Source organism: Vipera ursinii (assembly GCF_947247035.1).
Source record: "Vipera ursinii genome assembly, chromosome: Z".
Taxonomy (NCBI): domain Eukaryota; kingdom Metazoa; phylum Chordata; class Lepidosauria; order Squamata; family Viperidae; genus Vipera; species Vipera ursinii.
The window spans coordinates 119,482,817-119,503,162 of record NC_139517.1 but is presented as its reverse complement, the minus strand read 5'-3'; the positions used below and the strand labels follow the sequence as shown (position 1 = coordinate 119,503,162).

The following is a 20,346-nucleotide window of genomic DNA, read 5'->3' as shown; positions in this document are numbered from 1 at the left end:
AATCTGTCTGAAAATCTTACCATATCTTGCACTCAAAGGGAAATTGGGCCACCTGGAGATCTCGCCTCACTGTTTTTTATGAAGTTGCTTAGCTATTGGAGATTGACCAAGTCAGCTGCTAGATGCTGATATTTGCAGAGATGCTAAAGAATAATCCACATTTTATAGATGGAATACAATAGATAAATTTAATTATGCTGTTTCTTCTACATTTAAAGCATCAAATGTGATCAAAGTATATTTTCAGTTTAACCCCCTCCCCTCCAAAACTTTCCAACATCATGCTTTGTCCTCCAGATGTACAGTTTCAACCCAATTCTATCACATTATAGTAACCTGAAGAGACCTATGTTGAATTAAACTTAGAGGCAGAACAGACTCACCTAGATTAAACTACACCTAGAATACTGGAACCAATTCTGGTCTCCACACTATAAAAAGATTTGAGACTCTAGAAAAAGTGCAGAGAAGAGCAATAAGGATGACTAGGAACTGTATGCTAAAACATGAAGAACGGTTACAGGAACTGGGCATGGCTAGTCTAGTGAAGAGAAGGATCAGGGGAGACATGACAGCAGTCTTCCAATATTTGAGGAGGGGGTCAACCTATTTTCCAAAGCACCTGAAGGCCAGACAAGGAATAACAGATGGAAATTGATCAAGGAGAGATTCAATCTGGAAACAAGGAGAAATTTCCAGACAGTGAGAACAATCAACCAGTGGAACAGCTTGCCTTCAGACGTTGTTGGTGCTTCATCACTGGAGGCTTTCAAGAAGAGAATGGACTGCCATCTGTCGGAAATGGTATAGGGACTACTGCTTGGGCAGGGGGTTGGGCTAGATGACCTACAAAATCCCTTCCAACTCTTCTCTTCTCTTCACTTCATATAAGGCACATTATGTACAACGCACGCACACACACACACACACACAACTCCAACCCGTGATGCTTTTATTCAAAGCCGAAGGCGAGCAAATTTAAGAACTGCTTTTGTTTAGAAAGGCCCGATCTCACCACAATTTCGGAGCAGGTGGCTTTGCGGGAGGAGGATGCGCGATTGTTGCCAGAAAGCAGCGAAACAAAATCAAATTCCCCTTTAAGATGCCCCTCTAGTTTTTTTTTTCTTTTAAGCCGCGCCATGAGGTCTAGAGCCTTGAGCGGCCCGTTCGCATTTGCCAAACATCCCAGCTCGGGAAAGGGCGGGGCCCACGAGAAGATTCTGTCTCAGGCCCGCCTTCCAAGGCCGCCTCCCCGTCGCTCTTCCTCCGGTCCGACAGGCGGAGCGAGCGGCGGCCCTTCCTTAAATTGGGGGTGAGGGGGGGGTGGACACAAAAACACAATCACACACACACACACACACAAACACACACACAAAAAACAACAACCCACACCCGCGCGCGCGCAGACCAGGTGGGCGCGCGCCCTGGTAACTGCAGTCGGCGGCCATCTTCTTTGGAGAGCCGGTGCTTTGCTCCCGCGGCGATCGCCCTGCCAGCCTTCCCGTGCCGGCCCGCTGCGGCCGAGAGCCCCGGAAGGGAGCCGGAAGGGGCGCGAAGGGGAGGGCGCTTCGGGCTTGAGAGGGCGGGGTGGTGGACCGGGCGAGGCTGGGTGACGGTGGGGTTTCCCGCGAGGTCAGGTCCTCTCCTCGGCTATTCTTCGCCCCGCCGGCTGAGGAGGCCGGGCCGAGCTCCGGATGGGCGGCTAAGCGGCCGAGGGCACCATGTTCAGCTTCGAAGGGGATTTCAAGACCAGGCCCAAGGTCTCTCTCGGCGGAGCCAGCAAGAAGGTAGGCCTCGCAAGGCCGGCGTGACTCAGCCTTCTCGGCAGGGGAGGCTTCGCGGAGCCCCCGCGCTGCGCTTCGCCTCTCTCCGGAGCTGATTTCCTCCTGGCGGAGAGGCCCCCCGAGCAGCCTCTGGTTGGGGAAGGAAGCGCCCAGCTGAACCGGGACAGGCTTGGCGGTGGGGGTCGTCTCTCCAAGCTGCCGGGCCCGGTGCTGCCATCTCCCCTTCCTGAGTGGCTGCACCGGTGGGAAACGGGCCCCGTGATATTTGCAGTTAGAAAAGGGCCCTTAAACTGGATGGGCTTAAAACTTGAGATGGCCTGGCCACGATTCCGGGAGATGGGAGTATTGGAGATGTTTTGGATTTGGGGAGATGGAGACAAGACAGCGGGATCCCGGTTTAGCCAAACCTGCTGATGGGAAGGCGGTGGGGAAGAGTCTTTAGTTCGTTTCACACCGTGGTGACTTTTTAAGGTGCCTGGACTTCAACTCCCCAAATTCCCCAGTCATAAGTATGCTGGCTGGGGAATTCTGGGAGTTGAAGTGTAGACATCTATCTCTGAGTTGCTGAAGTTGAAAAGCATTGCTTGTTGGGCAAGAGGAGGATGTTGAAATTCTGAATGCTAAATATGTTTCAGAAAAAGGCAGATGAGGGAGATATTTATTCCTCAGTTTCGGTAAGCTTTCTCTGTCTTTTCTGGTCATTCTTATTGCTACAGAGGAGGCCTATTAAGAGTACCAAGATTGCCTGTTATCTGCATTAGATGTGTGTGTCTTTAAATACTGTGGATCAGCTTTGACACAGTTTCAAATCTAGCTTCTATGTTGAAGTCACCTAGGCCTCATGATACAAACATTTCTCAGTTTTCCAGTCCATGTGGAGAATATTACTGACCTCGTATGATCGTTATCTATAGGAAAGAACATAGCTTCTCTAAACAATACAAATTCAATGGTTCTATATTGGTTTATGTAAACTGTCACATATGCCATAGGTCCCCATCATCACCTAAAACTGACACTGAATAGTCTGCTTTAATGTGTTATGTACAATATGTATACAAATTAAATATATAATGAAACGGGTAAATATTACCTTCTGTGTAGCTTTGTGTAATCACACTTTCATGAACCAAATGCCCATTAGAAATACATTATGTGGTAATTCCTCTAAATTATGGATCATCATTTACTTCTGACCTCCAATACTAAAAAACCTTTTATCCTCATCAAATTGGACACACTATACTACATTGTTCTATGGAATGAAAAATAAATATGTAAAAAATGACATCTGCTTTTATTCATATTTGATGGCTTTATGTGTTTGGCATCAAATTCTAAAAGATAATGCTGGTTTTTCAAAAAAACGTGCTCAGGCATAATTAGCATACAAAAATGTATACATGAGTCAGTCCAAATAGAAATTGCTGAAACTTTGGTTCTAGTCAGCAAAGGAGTAAGATAGTATTGTATTTTATTCTCTTGTTTATTTACCCTAAATACTGAATATCTATTGAGGAATGTTGCGTTAGAAGAAGATGAGGGTGGTTTTAAAAATTGAAGGAAGAAAATCAGTAACTTGCACTATACCAACAACTTTTCTGAAAGCTGAAAATGCAAATGATCTGCAAGTTCCAATAATTAAAGAGCACAGTGAAAAATGTAACTAACATTAAACATAAAGAAGCCCAAACCCAAACAAATTGAAGTATTTATGTAAATAAACCAGAAAGGATTTTTTAAAATGTTCCTTTTGGATTCTCACAGTAACACTCTGGATTAATGCTTCTGTGACAAAAAGAGAATTGAATCTAGTTTTTCCTGATTTTGGTCGGCAGTTGAATGTACAGTTGCTTTTGCCATTGATATGTACAGGTAGTCCTGGACTTATGACCACAATTGAGCCAAAATTTTCTGTTGCTAAGCAAGACATTTGTCAAATGAATTTCGCCCCATTTTACGACCTTTCTTGCCACAGATGTTAAGTCAGGGGTGTCAAACTCAACTTCATTGAGGGGCGCATCAGCATTGTGGTTGCCCTTGGGGTGGGGGTGTGCGGCTAGGGGGTGTGCGACCTGGGTGGGCGTGGCTGGACTGGGTGTGATGAGTGGGTGTGACCTACTCTGTGGGCGTGGCCAGCTCTACATCATTCTTGTCAAGGGTGCCTATGGGGGCTTGGGCAGGAGTGGGGCAGATCTGAGGGTCTCTGGCAGAAAGGGGTGGGACTGGGGCAAGTGCCAAGGCATGGTCCACTGGAGGAGCCTCACTGTTCCTCTCAGGCCTTGCGTGTGTGTGTGGGGGGGCTGGATGGTGCTACAGGCTGCCCGAAGCCCTGGGCAGCAGAGGTCAAACACCCAGCCTGGCCCTCAAGCACCCGCAGCACTAAGCCCAGCCCCACTTCCCCAAGGGGGCGCCCAGCTGCCCTTACCTCCTCCTCAAGGCTGGTGCTGCTGTGCTTGCTCTCCTTAGCCAGGTTGCTCAAGTCAAGAAGGCCCACTCCCTCTCCATGTGAGGAGACCTGGCTTTGTATCCAAAGCTTCCTTAGCAATAGGATGGGAGACCCCCCCCAGGATAGGCCAGGAGGAGGGGGCAAGGAGATGGTGAAAGGGCAGCAAGGCAGGACTAAGGCAGGACTTCATTCAGACCCTCCCTCTCCTTCCTTCCTTCCTTCCTTCCTTCCTTCCTTCCTTCCTTCCTTCCTTCCTTCCTTCCTTCCTTCCTTCCTCAGAGTGGTTGGAAAATATTTGAGATGAGGGAGGGAGAAAAACAGGCAACAAACACAGCTGGGGAGTGTCACCCTTTGTGAGGAATGAAGAAATTGCCGGGAAGTGGCCAACACATGGCCCACGTCTTCTTCACATATCTGGCTTGGTGGGCTTTGGGGGAAGGGATGCCATGAGCAGTGTGAGAGTCGAAGTTACCTGCGCAATGCCGCCCAGCCCGCCCAGTTTCAGCAGGTAGTGAGGTGCTTTCCTCACAGAGCCAAGAGGCTGAGCCAGGCAATGCAAACCCGAAAAAGCACGCCGCCACCCAACCCCCAGCCTATCCAGTTTCTGCAGGCAGTGGGACGCTCTCCTCACAGCACCGAGAGTCTGAGCTGGGTGGCGTGAATCCGAAGAGAAGTGTGACGGCACACAGCCCCCAGCCTATCCGGTTTCGGCAGGCAGTGGTGTGCTCTCCTCACAGCACCGAGAGGCTGAGCCGGGCAGCGTGAATCTGAAAAGAAGCGCACTGCTGCCCAGCCCCTAGCCTGCCCGGTTTCGGCAAGCAGCGGGGCGCTCTCCTCACAGTGCCGAGAGGCTGAGCTGGGCAGTGCAAAGCTTTGCGCCTTGTTGTCTGCTGAAACTGGGAAGACTGAGGGCTAGGCAGCATTGCACTTCTCATCAGATTCGTGCTACCCGGCTCAGCTCTTGTTGCTGTGAGGAGAGTGCCCCACTGCCTGCTGAAACCAGGCAGTCCGGGGGTTGGGTGGCATCGCACTTCTTTTTAGATTCACGCCACCTGGCTCAGCCTCTCGGCGCTGTGAGGAGAGCGCCTCACTGCCTGCTGAAACCTTTCCCCTGGAGCCCATCAAGCTGGATATATGAAATAGGCAAGGGCCATGTGCTGGGCACTTCCAGGCAACGGTGCATTTCTTTATTCCTCACAAAGGGTGACACCTCCCCAGTGCGCGCCCAGGGGGTGGGCCCAACGCAGCAGGGGCTGGTCCCTTGCTGTTTCCAGACGGCCTTGCGGAGCTAAGACTGAATGCATTTCAGCATATGGCCACCAAAATATTGTACATTGGATCTCGGCTGGCCTGGGCTAGGGCCAAGGCAGCGCGGGCTGTTCCCTCACTGTTTCCAGGATGGCTTCGCGGGCCACATGAAACCCCACTTTGCATCCGGCCCGTGGGCCTTGTGTTTGACATGTCTGTGTTAAGTGAATCATTGAGGTTAAGTTAGTCCTATCAAAATTTTATTTATCAGAATATAAATTACGAAGGAAAATAAAAAAACTAATGGGAACTAGGGGAAAAAGAGAAAAAAAAGGCAGAAGAGAGACTCAGACGTTGATGCCTGAAGTTGTTGAGTTAGTAACCAGGTTGTGAAGTGAATCTGGCTTCCCCCACTGACTTTGCTTGTCAGAAAGTTGCAAAAGGTGAGCACATGACCCCGAGATACTGCAACTGTCATAAATAGGCCAAATGTTTGAATTTTGATCACCTGACCATGGGAATGCCACAATAGTAGTGTGAAAAAATGGTCATGAGTCACTTTTTTCAATACTTGCAACATTCACTAAATGAACTGTTGTAAATTAAGGACTACCTCTATTTCAGTTTGCTTGGAAATAATGAAATGACCATAACCATTGAAGGACAGGAAACAAGCTAACATTGATACTGCTCTTGCTAAAACATGTCATCATAATGATATTTTGGTGTGACTGAGATCAATATCAAGATGTGTGGAGTGATGATAATGTAATATAATGTGACACAGAAGGTCCTTTTTAAGAGAAAACTATTTCAGCTATTCAGTTGGTAGTGGCTATATTCCCATGCTATATTAAGAGTATAGATGTGCCATTCTTCCTAGAACTTAATACTTGCTGTTAGTGGCTGTTATGGCTTCCTGAAGTATCCGAATGTAAAACAGCTTCCATAAAAATTTCAGTTTCACCACATTCTCAGGGGTTTATCAGTTTGTGGTTAATATCAAAAGTGCATAGGCATGGTGACTTGGAAGACGTCTAAACAAATTCTACTGAGCAACTATCCCTTGTAGATAAAGTACTGCTTCTACTGAGTGTTATCAGTTGTGATGTGATTACGTTATCAAATACTAAAACACAATAGAATAGAGCTGGAAGGGACCTTGGAGGTTTTCTAGTCCAGCCCCCTGCTCAAGCAGGAGAACCTACACTATTTCAGACAAGTGGCTGTTTAGCCTCTTTAAAAAATCTCCATGATTTCTGAAGGCAAGCTTTTTCACTGGTTAATTGTCCTCACTGTTAGGAAATTTCTCCTTAATTTCAGATTGCTTCTCTCTTTGGTCAGTTTCCAACCCTTGTTTCTTGTCTTGCCCTCTGATGCTTTGGAGAATAGTGTAACACCCTCCTGTTAGTGGCAGCCCCTCAAATAACTGGAATACTGCTATCATGTCTTCCCTGTTTCTTCTTTTCTTTAGACTAGTCAAACCCAAGTCCTGCAGCTGTTCTTCATATGTTTTAGTCTCCAGGCCTTTGATCATCTTAGTTGTGCTTCTATGAAAGTTTTCCAACATCTTTTTTTGTAGTAGGGTGACCAAAATTGGTTGCAGTATTCCAGGTGTGGTTTTACTAAGGTTTTATAAAGTGGTAGTAATCCTTCACGTGATCTTGATTCTATGCCTCTGTTTATACAACCCAGGATTGTATTAGCTTTTTTGGCTGCTGCTGCACTGCTGGCACATGGTTAAGTGATTGTCCACTGAGTCTAGGACTCCAAGATCCCTGTTGCTGCTTTTGAGCTTGGTCTCGCCTAATCTGTATTTAAACCTTTGATTTTTTCCTGCCTAAATGTAAAACTTTGCTTTTCTCTACATTAAAACTCATTTTGTTGGATAGGGCCCATTGTTCAAGTTTGTCAAGATCTTTTTGGATCCTGAGCTTGTCTTCTGGGGTGTTGGCTATTCCTGCCAGTTTGGTGTCATCTGCAAATTTGATGAGTTCCCCTTCTATTCCCTCATCTAAGTCATTGATGAAGATATTGAAGAGTACTGGGCCTAAGACGGAGCCTTGTGGTACCCCAGTGCTTACTTCTCTCCATGTGGATGTAGTGCCATTGAGGACTACTTGCTATGTATGGCTTGTCAACCAGCTACAGATCCATCTGAATGTGTTGTCTGTCCCATCTTTTTCTAGCTTACTAAGCAGCAGGTTGTTGTCAAATGCCTTACTGAAGTCTAAGTATACCATGTCCACCTCTACTAATTTGGTTACTTTATTGAAGAATGAAATAAGATTGGTTTGGCATGATCTGCTGTTGACAAACCCATACTGGTTATAACTTTGTTTGCTTCTAGTTGTTCGGAGATCTTTTTTTGATGATCTTTTCCAAGATCTTCCTAGGTATTGATGTTAGACTGATTGGTCTGTAATTTCCTGGGTCTGTTTTTTTTCCTTTCTTGAAGATGGGAACCACATCAGCCCTTTTCCAATCCTCAGATAGTTTCCTGGTGCTCCAGGATTTTTGAAAGATAATGGTGCAATGATTCTGAGATAATACCTGTCAGCTCCTTCAGAACTTTATTGAAGAGGACTTGGGGAAGCTAGTTCTCTCTATCAGGAGAGCAAGCATTTCTATTTTCAGAAGATGCATTCTAAAATTAATGAAGTAGATTGTGGTCCCCAAATTATCGGGCCACAGCCTGTTTGAAACTGGGCAGTGGGCAACGAGAAGGGCAAGCACGTGCGAAGCTCCACTCATGCGAGCAGAGGGCACTTGCATTCACGTGTGAAACTCCACTTGGGCGAGTTGAGGGTGTGCGTGCCCACCGCTCACACAAATGGACCTATGCGTGTCCGGGTGCCACTTGCACACCTCCACCAGGCTGAGTCGCCAAACTGGAAAGGTTGTGAACCACTGCAATAGATGGTTAATATAGTTGCAAAAGATGTGATGTAAACTGCTGTATAGTCTCACTCAGCTGAAATTATTGGTATAATTTGTTCAGCAAAGACTAATGATTGTAATCCTTTCTGTGGGTTGGGAAAAGATACATATACACAATCGGATGTATAACTAGTATAAAGATGTTTATATAAAATTCAGTATATTTCTTCAGATAAAATTTTTACATCATGTCTGTTCTTTTCAGGAAGAAAAGGCATCTCTTTTGCATCGTACACAGGAGGAGAGACGAAAACGAGAGGTATGATGTAAATAAAGCATATAAAAAGGAGCTGGTAGATGAAAATGCATGTTGCTAGATAAAAATTAAAGAGATATACCTTGTTAAAATTATGCTAACATTAGAAAGTCATTTTAATTGTTTTATAGGTTTAGGAGTGTAAACCGCCCAGACTCACTTCGTTGAATTGGGCAGCAGTAGAAATAGTATGAATGAATAAATGGTGCAAAGTTTATAAAGTAGAAAGAAATGTCAGTCTATTGAGAACAGATATGAACACAAATGGAACATAGTAATATTGCAGTATTGACCACAAACATGAAATATTGTGTACAGCTAGTCCTCGACTTACAACCATTCATTTAGTGACTGTTTGAAGTTACAACAGCACTGAAAAAAGTGACTTATGACCATTTTTCACACTTATGACGATTGCAGGATCCCCATAGGGCAATTGGCAACTGGCATGTATTTATGACAATTGCACTGTCCTGAATCATGTGATCACCATTTGTAAACTTCCTTACAACAAGCAGTTTATTATGAAAACAAGATTCGCTTAATGATCACATGATTTATTTAACAACTGCAGTGATTCGCTTAACAATTGGGACAAGGAAGGTCATAAAATTGGGCAAAATTAACTGCTTTGCTTAGCAACAGAAATTTTGGGGGTCAATTTTGGTCATAAGTTGAGGACTACTTGTATTAGGGTCCTATAATTTCTAGTTTCTTGAATTAATAAACCTATGTATACACAGCACAACATTAAAAATAGTGTGGTTGACTATGCAACATTCAACTCATTTATTTAATATTCTGCCTTAACTAGTTTTATGAAAACTCAAGTTGGTGAACATAACTAATACTTCTTCCTCCTAATTTCCTCACAACCGCAACCCTAAGTGGTGGGTTCACTCTGAGAGAGAAGGACTGGCCCAAAGTCACCCAGCCAGCTTTCTTGGCTAAGGTGGAAGTATAAGGTATAAGTCTCCCAGTTTCTAGCCTGGTTGATTAGTTAAGAACTGTCAGTCTCAGAGGCAGGTGATATCAGAGTAAACATCTGAAAATGTATCTTGCTCTTTTATTGGAAGAGGGTAATTTCTTTGTGAACCAATTTGACAAGCAGTATAAAAATATTGTGAATCAATGTTTCTAGGTATCTGGTATCTAAAAGTGAGAGACTTCTCTTTATACTCAGAAAATTAACTAGAGACGTTGGGAGTGTGCGTTCATATAGGGAGCACTCAGTTGTTGCCATTTTGAATTTTGAATTACAATGCATCATATTTTATTGACTTTTGACTTATCCCCTTAGGAAGAAAGGAGAAGACTGAAAAATGCAATCATTATCCAGTCCTTTGTTCGGGGATACAGGGACAGAAAACACCAAGTAGGCTTTTTTTTCATGATTAATTTTTTGAGTATTTTTGATATTGTACAGCAGATTATATTATAATAAATTATATTAAAATGAAATTAATAGTTTTCACACTCGTTATTCTATCACTCTACCTGTTAATACTGATCTTTTGTCCAGATCATGAAGTCAGTCTTTGTGCAGTTCAGAATTAAATTACACTCAATTTATATTTATATTTATATTACTCTTTGGTGTTTTTCAGCCATGAGGGTTCTATATATAGGATATAAAATCTAGACTTATGCATTATATATTGCAGTTAAGTTTTAGAAACACTTGTAGATGATTTATTGGTGTACAAAAACATTTCTGTTGTGAATGAAGGCAAATATGCGTGTCTCAGAATAATGTTGCAACCTGGTTCGGTCACTGGGACCAGAGGTTTAGTCTTCCGAGCTTTTGGACTCATGTTGGGGCATGTCAGACTCATGCTCTACCCAAATGGGTACCAAGTTCTTTGTAGAGCATGAATCTGACATGCTCCAACAAGATGTTTTACCAGAACCTCTCTCTACCACGTTCTGGAATCAGAATGTATCTACTCAGATGGTAGACAGTCTGGTAGAGGGAAGTTCCCTAAGGATAGTTCCAGTACAGGTCCAAAAGCTCAGAGGACTAAACCTCTGGTCCTAGGGACCAATGCAGATCGGATCCTGCAACATTTCTGTTGTGTTTTGGTCTGCAGTGATGGTCATATACAAATATTGTCTAGAAGTAAAACAGAGTTGGAAGGGACCTTGGAGGTCTTCTAATCCAAGCCCCGATCAAGCAGGAGGCCCTATCTAATTTCAGACCAATGGTTGTCTTTTTAAAAGCCTCCATTGATAGAGCACCCACAACCTCTGAAGGCAAGCCATTCCACTGTTACGAAATTTCTCCTTGCTTCTCTTCTTGGTTAGTTTCCAACCATTGCTTCTTGTCTTGCCTTCTGGTGCTTTGGAAAATAAGTTGACCCCCTCTTCGTTGTGGAAGCCCACAAATTTTGGAACACTGCTATGGTGTCACCTCTAGTCCTTTTCTCTAGACTAGACATACCCAATTCCTGCAACCATTTTTCATGGTTTAGTCTCTAGCCCCCTAATCATCTTTGATACTGTTCTCTGCACTCTTTCTGTAGTCTTGACATCTTTTTTTTATATTGTAGTGACCAAAGCTGTATGCAGTATTCCAAGTATGGCTTTACCCATACTTTCAGCCTAGGATTGCATTGGCTTTTTTGGCAGCTGCAGCACACTGCTGGCTCTTATTTAAGTCTACTAGGACTCCGAGATCCCTATAATTCTTTACTGTATTGATTTAAGTTATGTAGGAAGATTCTTAGTTTTTGTGACTATCGGAGGCAGAAAACCTCTGAATTCTTATGAACCTAAGAATTAGTGGATCTAAGGCAGGGGTTCCCAACCAGGGGTACTTGCATTCCCTGGGGCGTGCGAGACGATATTCCAGGAGTTGTGAAAACTTTTCAGAATTATAGTGTATATGCATAATATGTTGCTGTTATTTTGAACTTTTGTAAGGGGGTGTGAGAATATATCAGAAGCGTTCTAGGGGTGCGGGTTATAGAAAAGGTTGGGAACCGCTGATCTAAGGTCCTGAGCAGCTGGATCTTTTTTATTTTAAAAGTGAAGGAAAGTTATAACGCCACATAACAATTTAATCTAGAACATGTGTTCATGGAGAAAATAGTACTGGATGGACTTTTGCAAAATTAATGAACTTTTTGTTGTTAATCTCAGTAAAATAAAGCAAGTATCTGTCTCAATAGTTTTCCACACATTGATTTTATTATTAGTTCTTTTTGACATAAAATGAGCTCTAATTGTCTTCTTTAATCCATAGGCAGCTTTTATGCTTGCGTGTGGGATTTGGATGAATTGTGTCCATTCTAGAATTGATTAAATGACAGTAGTACTATGCAGTTATTGTAGTTTATTTATGTCTGATGCTGTTATCCAAATATTCCAAAAATTTTATTGGAACACTTATGCATAGCATTGTAGCCAAAGGTATGAAAAATAAATAATATGAACGATGACATTCTTATATTCATAAGAATTTTAATAATTTGTAAATGAAGTTTGCAGATACAAATTACATGTTGAAATTGCATGTTAATTAATGCCTGGCACTAGATTTCATTAGTTTTATTTTTCAATTTTAAGTATGCTACTCAGAGGAGTGAATTTGATCGCTGTGCTAATTTAGCACAATCTGGAGGAAGTTGCTCTGCCACTGGAGTAAACCTGACTCTCTTAGTTCGCCAGCTTCTGTTTTTCTATAGATATAATGAAGATTCCAAACGTTTGGTAAGTATTGATATTTCATTTTGTTTTCAGCTTTTGGGTAGTAATTTTATTTGTAATTATTTTAGGTGTCAATAATACATAAATAACTTCTTGTCTGTTTGACCCAGAAAGGAGCCCAGACTTTGGGAGGGCAATTTTTCTGTTGCTAAGATCCTGGCATAAGATCCCTCGGGAGAAGGGCGGTTTATAAAAACAAATAAATAAAATAAATAAATAAATAAATAATGATTGGAGAAATGGGAAGGGGCTGCAGAGCGTGGACAGTGAGAGCGTGGCAGGCTACGCCTCACTATTGGCAGAGCTGGTATTTTTTTAAAAATTCTATTTTTTTTAATCTTGGCTTAGGGACATAATCCTGTTTTGGAGCTTATTTTGTGTGCTCTTGATTTTGTGCAATTAAAGTCAGAAAACTCTGGAGCTAAAATCTAGACTTGCACAAGATCTTTTCATTTTTGTGCAAGGAAGCTTTTCCTCATCCCCACAACTGTTCTTTCGTATCATGATACTCTTAAAATATTGACGATGACTGATTCCTAAATGAAATGGATTTTCTAATCCAATTATTTAGACATAGGTTTGGTTTTGGCCTGTTAGATATTCCTTGATATGAGAAAGACACAACCTTTTCGTTTTCCTGGATTTCTCAGTAACCTTAGGTACCGTTGGCTTTGATATTCTTCTGGAGTGATTGCCCCAGATATCTATGGAATTTTTTTAAAAAAAAATAGTTCTGGATGGCTATCTCCAGAAGGTGGTACTTGAAGGTTTATGCTGACCGATGATGTTTATGCTGTTGAGTTTCCCAAGATTCCTTTGTACTTCCTGTGTCAGTGATGGTGAACATTTTGGGCCTGATTTCTCAAAAAATTCAAAAAATGCCTAATGACTCAGTTGGCATGACACACGCTGCCCCCTCCCTCCCATGACAAAAGAGGACTCTATGGACCTCCTCCCTGGAAATCACACAAAAAGGGCCCGCTCTCGTGGAGCCTCAGAAAATAGTATGAGAATGCTCACACCATTTTCGGATGCCTCTGAAGCTGCGCAAAACCTCCATACAAGCACGCTCAGAGAGCACAAAGGACCACCCATTTCAACCCTGAGCTACAAATATTCTCTTTTCTTTGGAACCTCCACACAGTTAGTCCTTGACTAACAACCATTCATTTAGTGACGATTTGAAATTATAGTGTGCTTAAAAAGTGATTTGTAACTGTTTTTCACACTTAATGACCATTGTTGCATTCCTGTGGTTGTGTGATCATATGTAGACTTTTGCAACTGGCATGTATTTACGACTGGGGCAGTACCGGGGTCATGCGACCTTCTGATGAGCAAAGTGAATGGGGAAACAAGATTTATTTAACAACTATGTAACTGACTTAACTGCAGTGATTCACTTAAAAAACATGGAAAGAAAGGTTGTAAAATGGGGCATAACTCACTTAACAATTATCTTGCTTAGCAACAGAAATTTTGGATTCAATTGTGTTCATAAATTGAGGATTACTTGTGCAATAGCAAAGGATTTTGGAATTTCAGAATTGCCTAAAGTTCCCCCTACTGCTAATAAAGCCTCTGTCATTATACAGTTTTTCATTATTATTTCTATTACATACAAAAAAAACTTGTTTTACTACCTTTGTTATGACTGAGTTGAAGTAGCTTAGAACTTAAGTCAATCAGGAAGCACTCCCTTTTTCCCCCTATACTGTCCATGTTTTTTATATATAATTTTATTAATTGCAATTCTAATTTTATGATTCTGTTAAAGTGCATGTTGGGTAATTTTACATCTTTCTTTGTATTTCTAACATACTGAAATTTAGAGTAAGAATGAAAGATTTCAAGCATATTGTGATAAAATTTGGTCCTTGTTAGTTTGCTTTTCTTTTGCATGATGCAAAAATAGCATTATTGTAAGGTATTAAAAAAGCAGCGTTTTGTATTTTAGATCATTTTCCTACTTTGTGGATTTTTTTTCCTTTTCAGATATGGATATGCCAAAATTTGATTAAACAAAATTCTCAATTTGTAAAGCAGCTTGATGGTCCTGACAGACTTACATGCTTATACCAGATAAAAAGGTTGTTGGGCCTCTGTTGCAGGTAAATGGATATACAAACTAATGAAAATAGCTTGCTATAAATTAATATATGTTCTATAAATTTGGTTTTTAATATTATACATGTGGCTAATTTGAAATATCATAGGTATATTGTGGGGTTGTGTTTTGGGATTCCCTATTTTTCAGATAATTTATAGTACTAATTCATTATTAGCATGAATGAAATTCTTAAAATTCATTGTTGTCCAGCTGTACTCTAGTAATTAGTTTTCATTGATTTCAAGTTGACTTCAGAAATGAGGTATGAAAAAGCATTTTACCGTGTATTAAGAATTACTACAAGGGAAACAGTGTTACAATTTGTAAAATAGCTTTTCTGTTACAGATTGCTACAAAACTGCAATGATGACAGTCTGAATGTTGCACTTCCTATGAGGATGCTTGAAGTATTTTCATCCAAGAATACCTATTTGCCTGTTTTACAAGATGCTAACAATGTTGCATCAATAATTGAACAAATCTTGCACTACGTGATTCAAAATGGTAAGTATGATAATTAGCTTTTAGATCTATATTGAATGTTGAACTACGTATGCACTGGAGGTACCTTTGTAACAATTGCGATTAGTATATAATGAATCCCATTCTGCTGCATTTTCATGCACCATTTTTAAATTAAATACTGCATGTTTTAGTAATCGTATAATGGAATCTGAACTTTATGGTGTTTTATAACTAGTTTTCATTTTTTAAAATTCTTAGATTTAAAAAATAATTAAATTTAAATTTTCACTATGACTAGTGCTACATTCTTACTCATACTCTTATGTTTAATGAGTATGGCTTGTCGAATAAACAGGCTTTTAACTGGGCTATTATTTTGCTCTGATCTTGAACCATGAGGCCTACCATACTACTTGCTTTACTGTGCTTACTGCAATAGTAATGCTGCAAATATCGCAGTTATCCCATTGAAATGTATTGAATAGCTTGTCATTACTTTACAATAAATCGGCAGAAATGTTTTGATACTGCCTTTATTAAGTTGTCCTTTTCTTTTAGGATACTACAGATCTCTTTATCTCCTAATAAATAACAAGCTTCCATCAAGTATTGAGTATTCTGATGTCTCTCGGGTTCCTATTGCAAAAATATTTTTAGAGAATGTTCTGAAGCCATTGCACTTTAATTATAGTTCCTGTCCTGAAGTTGCTAGGTGAGGATTTTATGTTATGGGAGCAAATGGTTAACTCAAAAATATTAAACTAGTTTAATATTTCTGCATATTGTCATAATACAAAGAAAAGCAGTGATACTTCAATGGAGCAAATATAGGAAGCCTTGTGGAATAACTAGTTCAGAATTTTTGAATAATATTTTGATTTTATTGCTTGTGTGTGCACTCATAAAAGCAGATGCTCAGAATAGTTTTGAGGCATAACATACCATGTAGGGTGAATTAAAAAAAATGTCCAACGTTAATGGTAAAATACAAATTAAGAACTGTAACTTGATTATATTGCAAATAACCAGAAATGTTGCTAAATTTTCTTTAGTAGCAATTGTTGTAAAGAGGATATGTATCTAGTGCTGGAATGAATAACTTGGGACTTATATTGTACTTTATTAAGTATTCTTAAATCTTCTATTGATTTTATCTTGCATTTGTTAATATTCCTTTATCTTATTTTTGTTTTCTAATGGTTGTGGCCCATAGATAGACTTAAAGCTGCCAGAGTAGTTGAGAGCCAGGCAGAATGCAAGTTTAATTAAATTATTTTTAGTAGTATTCCTTTGTTCTTGTTTTTATTTTGTACTAATTATGGTCTTTTGACCATTAATATAGTTAGTCCTCAGTTTACAACCACAATTGAGCACAAAAGTTTTGTTGCTAAGTGAGACGTTTAAGTTTTGTCTCATTTTACAACCTTGCCACATTTGTTAAGTGAATCACTGCAGTTGTTAAGTTAATAACATGGGTGTTAAGTGAATCGGGCTTCCCCATTAATTTTGCTTGTCACAGAAGGTTGCAAAAGGGGATCACATGACACCAGGACACGGCAATTATCATGAATAGGAGTCAGTCTCCAAGCATCTGAACTTTGATCCCATGAACATGGGAATGCTGTAATGGTTGTAAGTGTAAAAAACGGGCATGTCACTTTTTTCAGTGCCATTGTAACTTTGAATGGGCAGTAAGTGAACGGTTGTAAGTCAAGGATTAATTGAATAAAATTGATCATAAAGCCTGCTGACTTTTCATAAATTATTAGAGAACGGGCCTTGTGACTAGGCCTGGGGCCCTGTTTGTGTTCAGGGCCCTGTTTCTTGGTTATATTTGTGATTATGGTCTATGATTTAATCTCATCTGCTATGGTATTTTCATTTTTCATGTTTTTATTTAGAAAGTAGTTTTAAAATACTTTAGAAAGTATTACTTCACAGAAAGAGTAGTGAAGCTGGGAACCAACTTCCAATAGAGGTGGTAGTCGGTCATCAGTAACTGAATTTAAACGTGTTTGGAATAAACATGTTCAGCATCTAACAAAAATAAAAAAAATAAATAAAAATAAATTAAAAATAATAAATAAATTAAAAAGACAACAAAACAGGCTCAAAGGGTAGACTCTCAGGGCCACTAAGTCTTTTTCTGCCATTAGTTTACTACGTTTCTAACTTATTTTTAATTTTGTTCGCTACCAAGAGTCACTTGTTGAGATGGGTTGGCCACACAAATTGATTGATTGAATGAATAGTTTAAAGCTGCTGAGAGGTATTGAGTTCTGGGCAGCTTTGCAAGCTTAATTAATTAATATTATTGCTACATGCATTATTTTCTTTCTCTATTGCAGGCAACAGGTATTTGCTGCTTTTACAGAAGAATTCCTGGCAGCGCCTTTTACAGACCAGATATTCCACTTCATCATTCCAGCACTTGTGGATGGAGAAACCTGTTTTCCCTACGAACTCTTTCTGAATGCACTATTATTCACAGAAAGTGGTCATTTGAGGGAAAGCGAGAGAGCTCCCTGGCTTTTCTACTTTGTTCTAATAGCTGGTGAAACTTACTTAGGTATGCGGAACAGTCTTAACTAAGTGTAATTGGTGATATACACTATAACAGGGCTTCCCAATTTTTGGCCACTTTAAGACATCTAGACTTCAACTCCCAAACTTCCCCTTCATCCATGAGTTCTGAGAGTTGAAATCCACACATCTTAAAAGTTGCCGAGGTTGGGAAGCCTGCTTTATAACGTGTAGTCATTCGAAATGGCACTTTGCTTACCACCCTGCGGTTCTTTTCTTACAAGCCACAAAGCCACTGCAGCTGCTAGAAGACACGAGGAGTTCCCTGGGTTTATCTTGCAGTGCTCTGACCACGTATATGCTGAGATGACTGGAACATGCTTATTTTTAAGTGATTTTTGTTCAGTATTTGTGTATTCTACATAACAGGCTTAATTTGTTTTCCTTCACAGGTTCTCTTTCAGAAGAAGGGTTGCTTGTATATTTGCGGGTGCTCCAGTCGTTTCTTTCTCAGTTACCTGTCTCAATGTCAGGTACAGATTGTCAGGACTCAGCAAGTGATTCTGAAGATGAAGAAATTAGTAAAATGTCATCCATGCCTGTAAGCTTCTTATTTCCTGTTTTAGATAATATAAAAATCTGTGTAGGCCTGCTTCTTCCTAAAGCAATGCACAGAAGAGGTTAGAAATAAAGTAAGAATGATAAAAGATGATTGTGTCAGGATAGGTTCCCCAGAAATACTTTGTTAAATCATTCTGTCGGTGTAAAAATTCATGATATCAATCAGAGGCATTCTTTAGAAGAATATTGCCCAATATTTGCTTAAATGCTAAAATAGTAACTACAAGTGTAGACATAGGTGCACGCTGGTTTCATGCTCGAGAGAGATTCCCACAGCAAATCTTAGTATAAAGACAGGAATGTTCTGTATGAATTAAGGAGGTTTAGGGCCTTAACTTTAAAGGCCCTTTAAAGTTACTGGTCTTTACTTTCAATTAGTCCCAGGTGCAGTCTCTGCACTACCTTCAGAAGTATCCCTTCATGTGATACTGTGCGGTGGCCTGGGAAGTAAATAGGACATAAATAAAATTGGTTACATAAAATTGCTTCAGCAGCTGCCTCTGGTGGGGAAAAATGGTAATGGCAGTCACAGTTATTCAGGCATATTTGCAGATGAGTAAAGTGCACATACTTCTTGTTAATTCTTAAAACAATGCCTAATGCACATAGCAGTTCTCATGGATTTCTTGGAAAAGATGGCTGCATCATGTGCATGTAATTAAATATGTAAGGATCTTTGGGTCAGTTTTTCAGAAAGGAGATTTAGAGGCGGAACAGTAAAAATAACAAGTTAATATAAATATGAAAAAGGAAGCTAAAATAATCACTTTTCAGTACACAATCACTTCTGATAGATGTCCTTGAAAGTTGCATCTTAAATATTTTTGTAGAGCCAGTCTAAAAATTATCTGTGGGGAGCACATCCAAACAAGTTTAAAGTCTATGAAGGTTTTAGAAAGGATTCGGTGTGGGGGAGAAAAGTCTTGAAAGGATTTGACTGTACTTTTTTTTTAAGTTTGGAGTTGAAGTGAGCATGCTGTTCTCTCAACATCCTACCAAAACAGTGGAACATGATAGCTAAGAAATATTTGTCAGTGGAAGGATGGCTTCTTTAATAATAGCCACACACCTGCTATTTTAGGTCAAAAGAGACCATATTCTTTCTCAGAGAGGAATTTAGTACTTCAGTTTCAATTCTTCAAGCATTTCCTGGATACTTTTATTAAAGTGATTGTGGAATAATCCATAAGGGCACTACTTAAGCTTGATCAAACATCCTTGTTATAAACTTGAGGGGTTTCTTTTCTTCCTTTCTTTCAAAATATATCAATTATAGTACCTTATTTTATATATACTTTGGTTCTGCTGGCAATTGGGACAGTTTATAAGTTTCCCTATATTCACTGGGGGGGGGGGGAAAGAAAAAGTGTAACTGTATATTTGTGTTGGTACACATTATTCATTTCCAGATATTGCAAAATGCTGACAATAGGTTACACATAACTGGACATGTTGGTTCCATTCAACATTGCAGAAGTGACATAATATTTTCTGGCTTATTGTGAAAAAGAATGGTATTTTAATAGGAGCACTGAATTTAGCAGTTGTTTAAAAGTCCGCCTGTAGGTTGGGAATAAAATTGTCACTTTTACTTTGTATGGATTTAGAAATTCCATTCTTACTTGCTGATTTCAAATAGTGAAGAAACATTAATGTTAACATTTTCTTTAACATATTGTTCAAATCTGGGAACTACTAACTGATGTGCTTTTCCATATATTATTTACTGGAAGTAATATATAATGAGCTATAGTGGCGTTATGCTTCAAATGCAGTCCTGCATGCTTGCTTATTGCCAAATGTTTGATTCTGACTGGCTCAAGTTTGACTCAGCCTTCCATCCTTCTGAGGTCGATAAAATGAGGACCCAAATTTTGGGGGCAATATGCTAACATTTGAAAACTGCTCAGAGAGTGCGGTAAAGTACTATGGAGCAGTATATAAGTGCTACTGCTAGTTAGACCAATTAAAATATAATCATCCCCTTTTTTAATTTTACAGGGTGATGGAAGAATATCAGTCCAATATATAACTGAAGAGTGTCTTTCAAAGCTGGACACAAAGCAGCAGACAAATACCTTACTAAATATGGTTTGGAGAGATTCGGCTAGTGAAGAAGTCTTCACTCTGATGGCTTCTATTTGCCATACGTTGATGGTGCAGCATCGAATGATGGTGCCAAAAGTCAGGCAAGTGTAAAAAAATACGTGAGTTCATGTACCTAATTAGACTCAGGATGATT

At 40.2% G+C, this 20,346-nt stretch overlaps 1 protein-coding gene across 2 annotated transcripts in view; it reads left to right on the top strand.

Annotated features, from left to right (window-relative positions):
• The first annotated feature begins 1,462 nt into the window (after positions 1-1,462).
• The window catches only part of UBE3C (ubiquitin protein ligase E3C), a 77,341-nt gene continuing 58,457 nt past the window's right edge, over positions 1,463-20,346 (top strand). For both annotated transcript variants that reach the window (XM_083376708.1, XM_083376707.1), the window contains exons 1-10: positions 1,463-1,787; positions 8,627-8,680; positions 9,978-10,052; positions 12,245-12,388; positions 14,381-14,496; positions 14,842-14,999; positions 15,519-15,672; positions 17,309-17,529; positions 17,936-18,084; positions 20,106-20,293. In XM_083376708.1, coding sequence (XP_083232834.1) covers positions 1,722-1,787; positions 8,627-8,680; positions 9,978-10,052; positions 12,245-12,388; positions 14,381-14,496; positions 14,842-14,999; positions 15,519-15,672; positions 17,309-17,529; positions 17,936-18,084; positions 20,106-20,293 — 1,325 coding nt within the window. In that variant the 5' untranslated portion in view covers positions 1,463-1,721. The remainder of the gene's footprint in view (positions 1,788-8,626; positions 8,681-9,977; positions 10,053-12,244; positions 12,389-14,380; positions 14,497-14,841; positions 15,000-15,518; positions 15,673-17,308; positions 17,530-17,935; positions 18,085-20,105; positions 20,294-20,346) is intronic.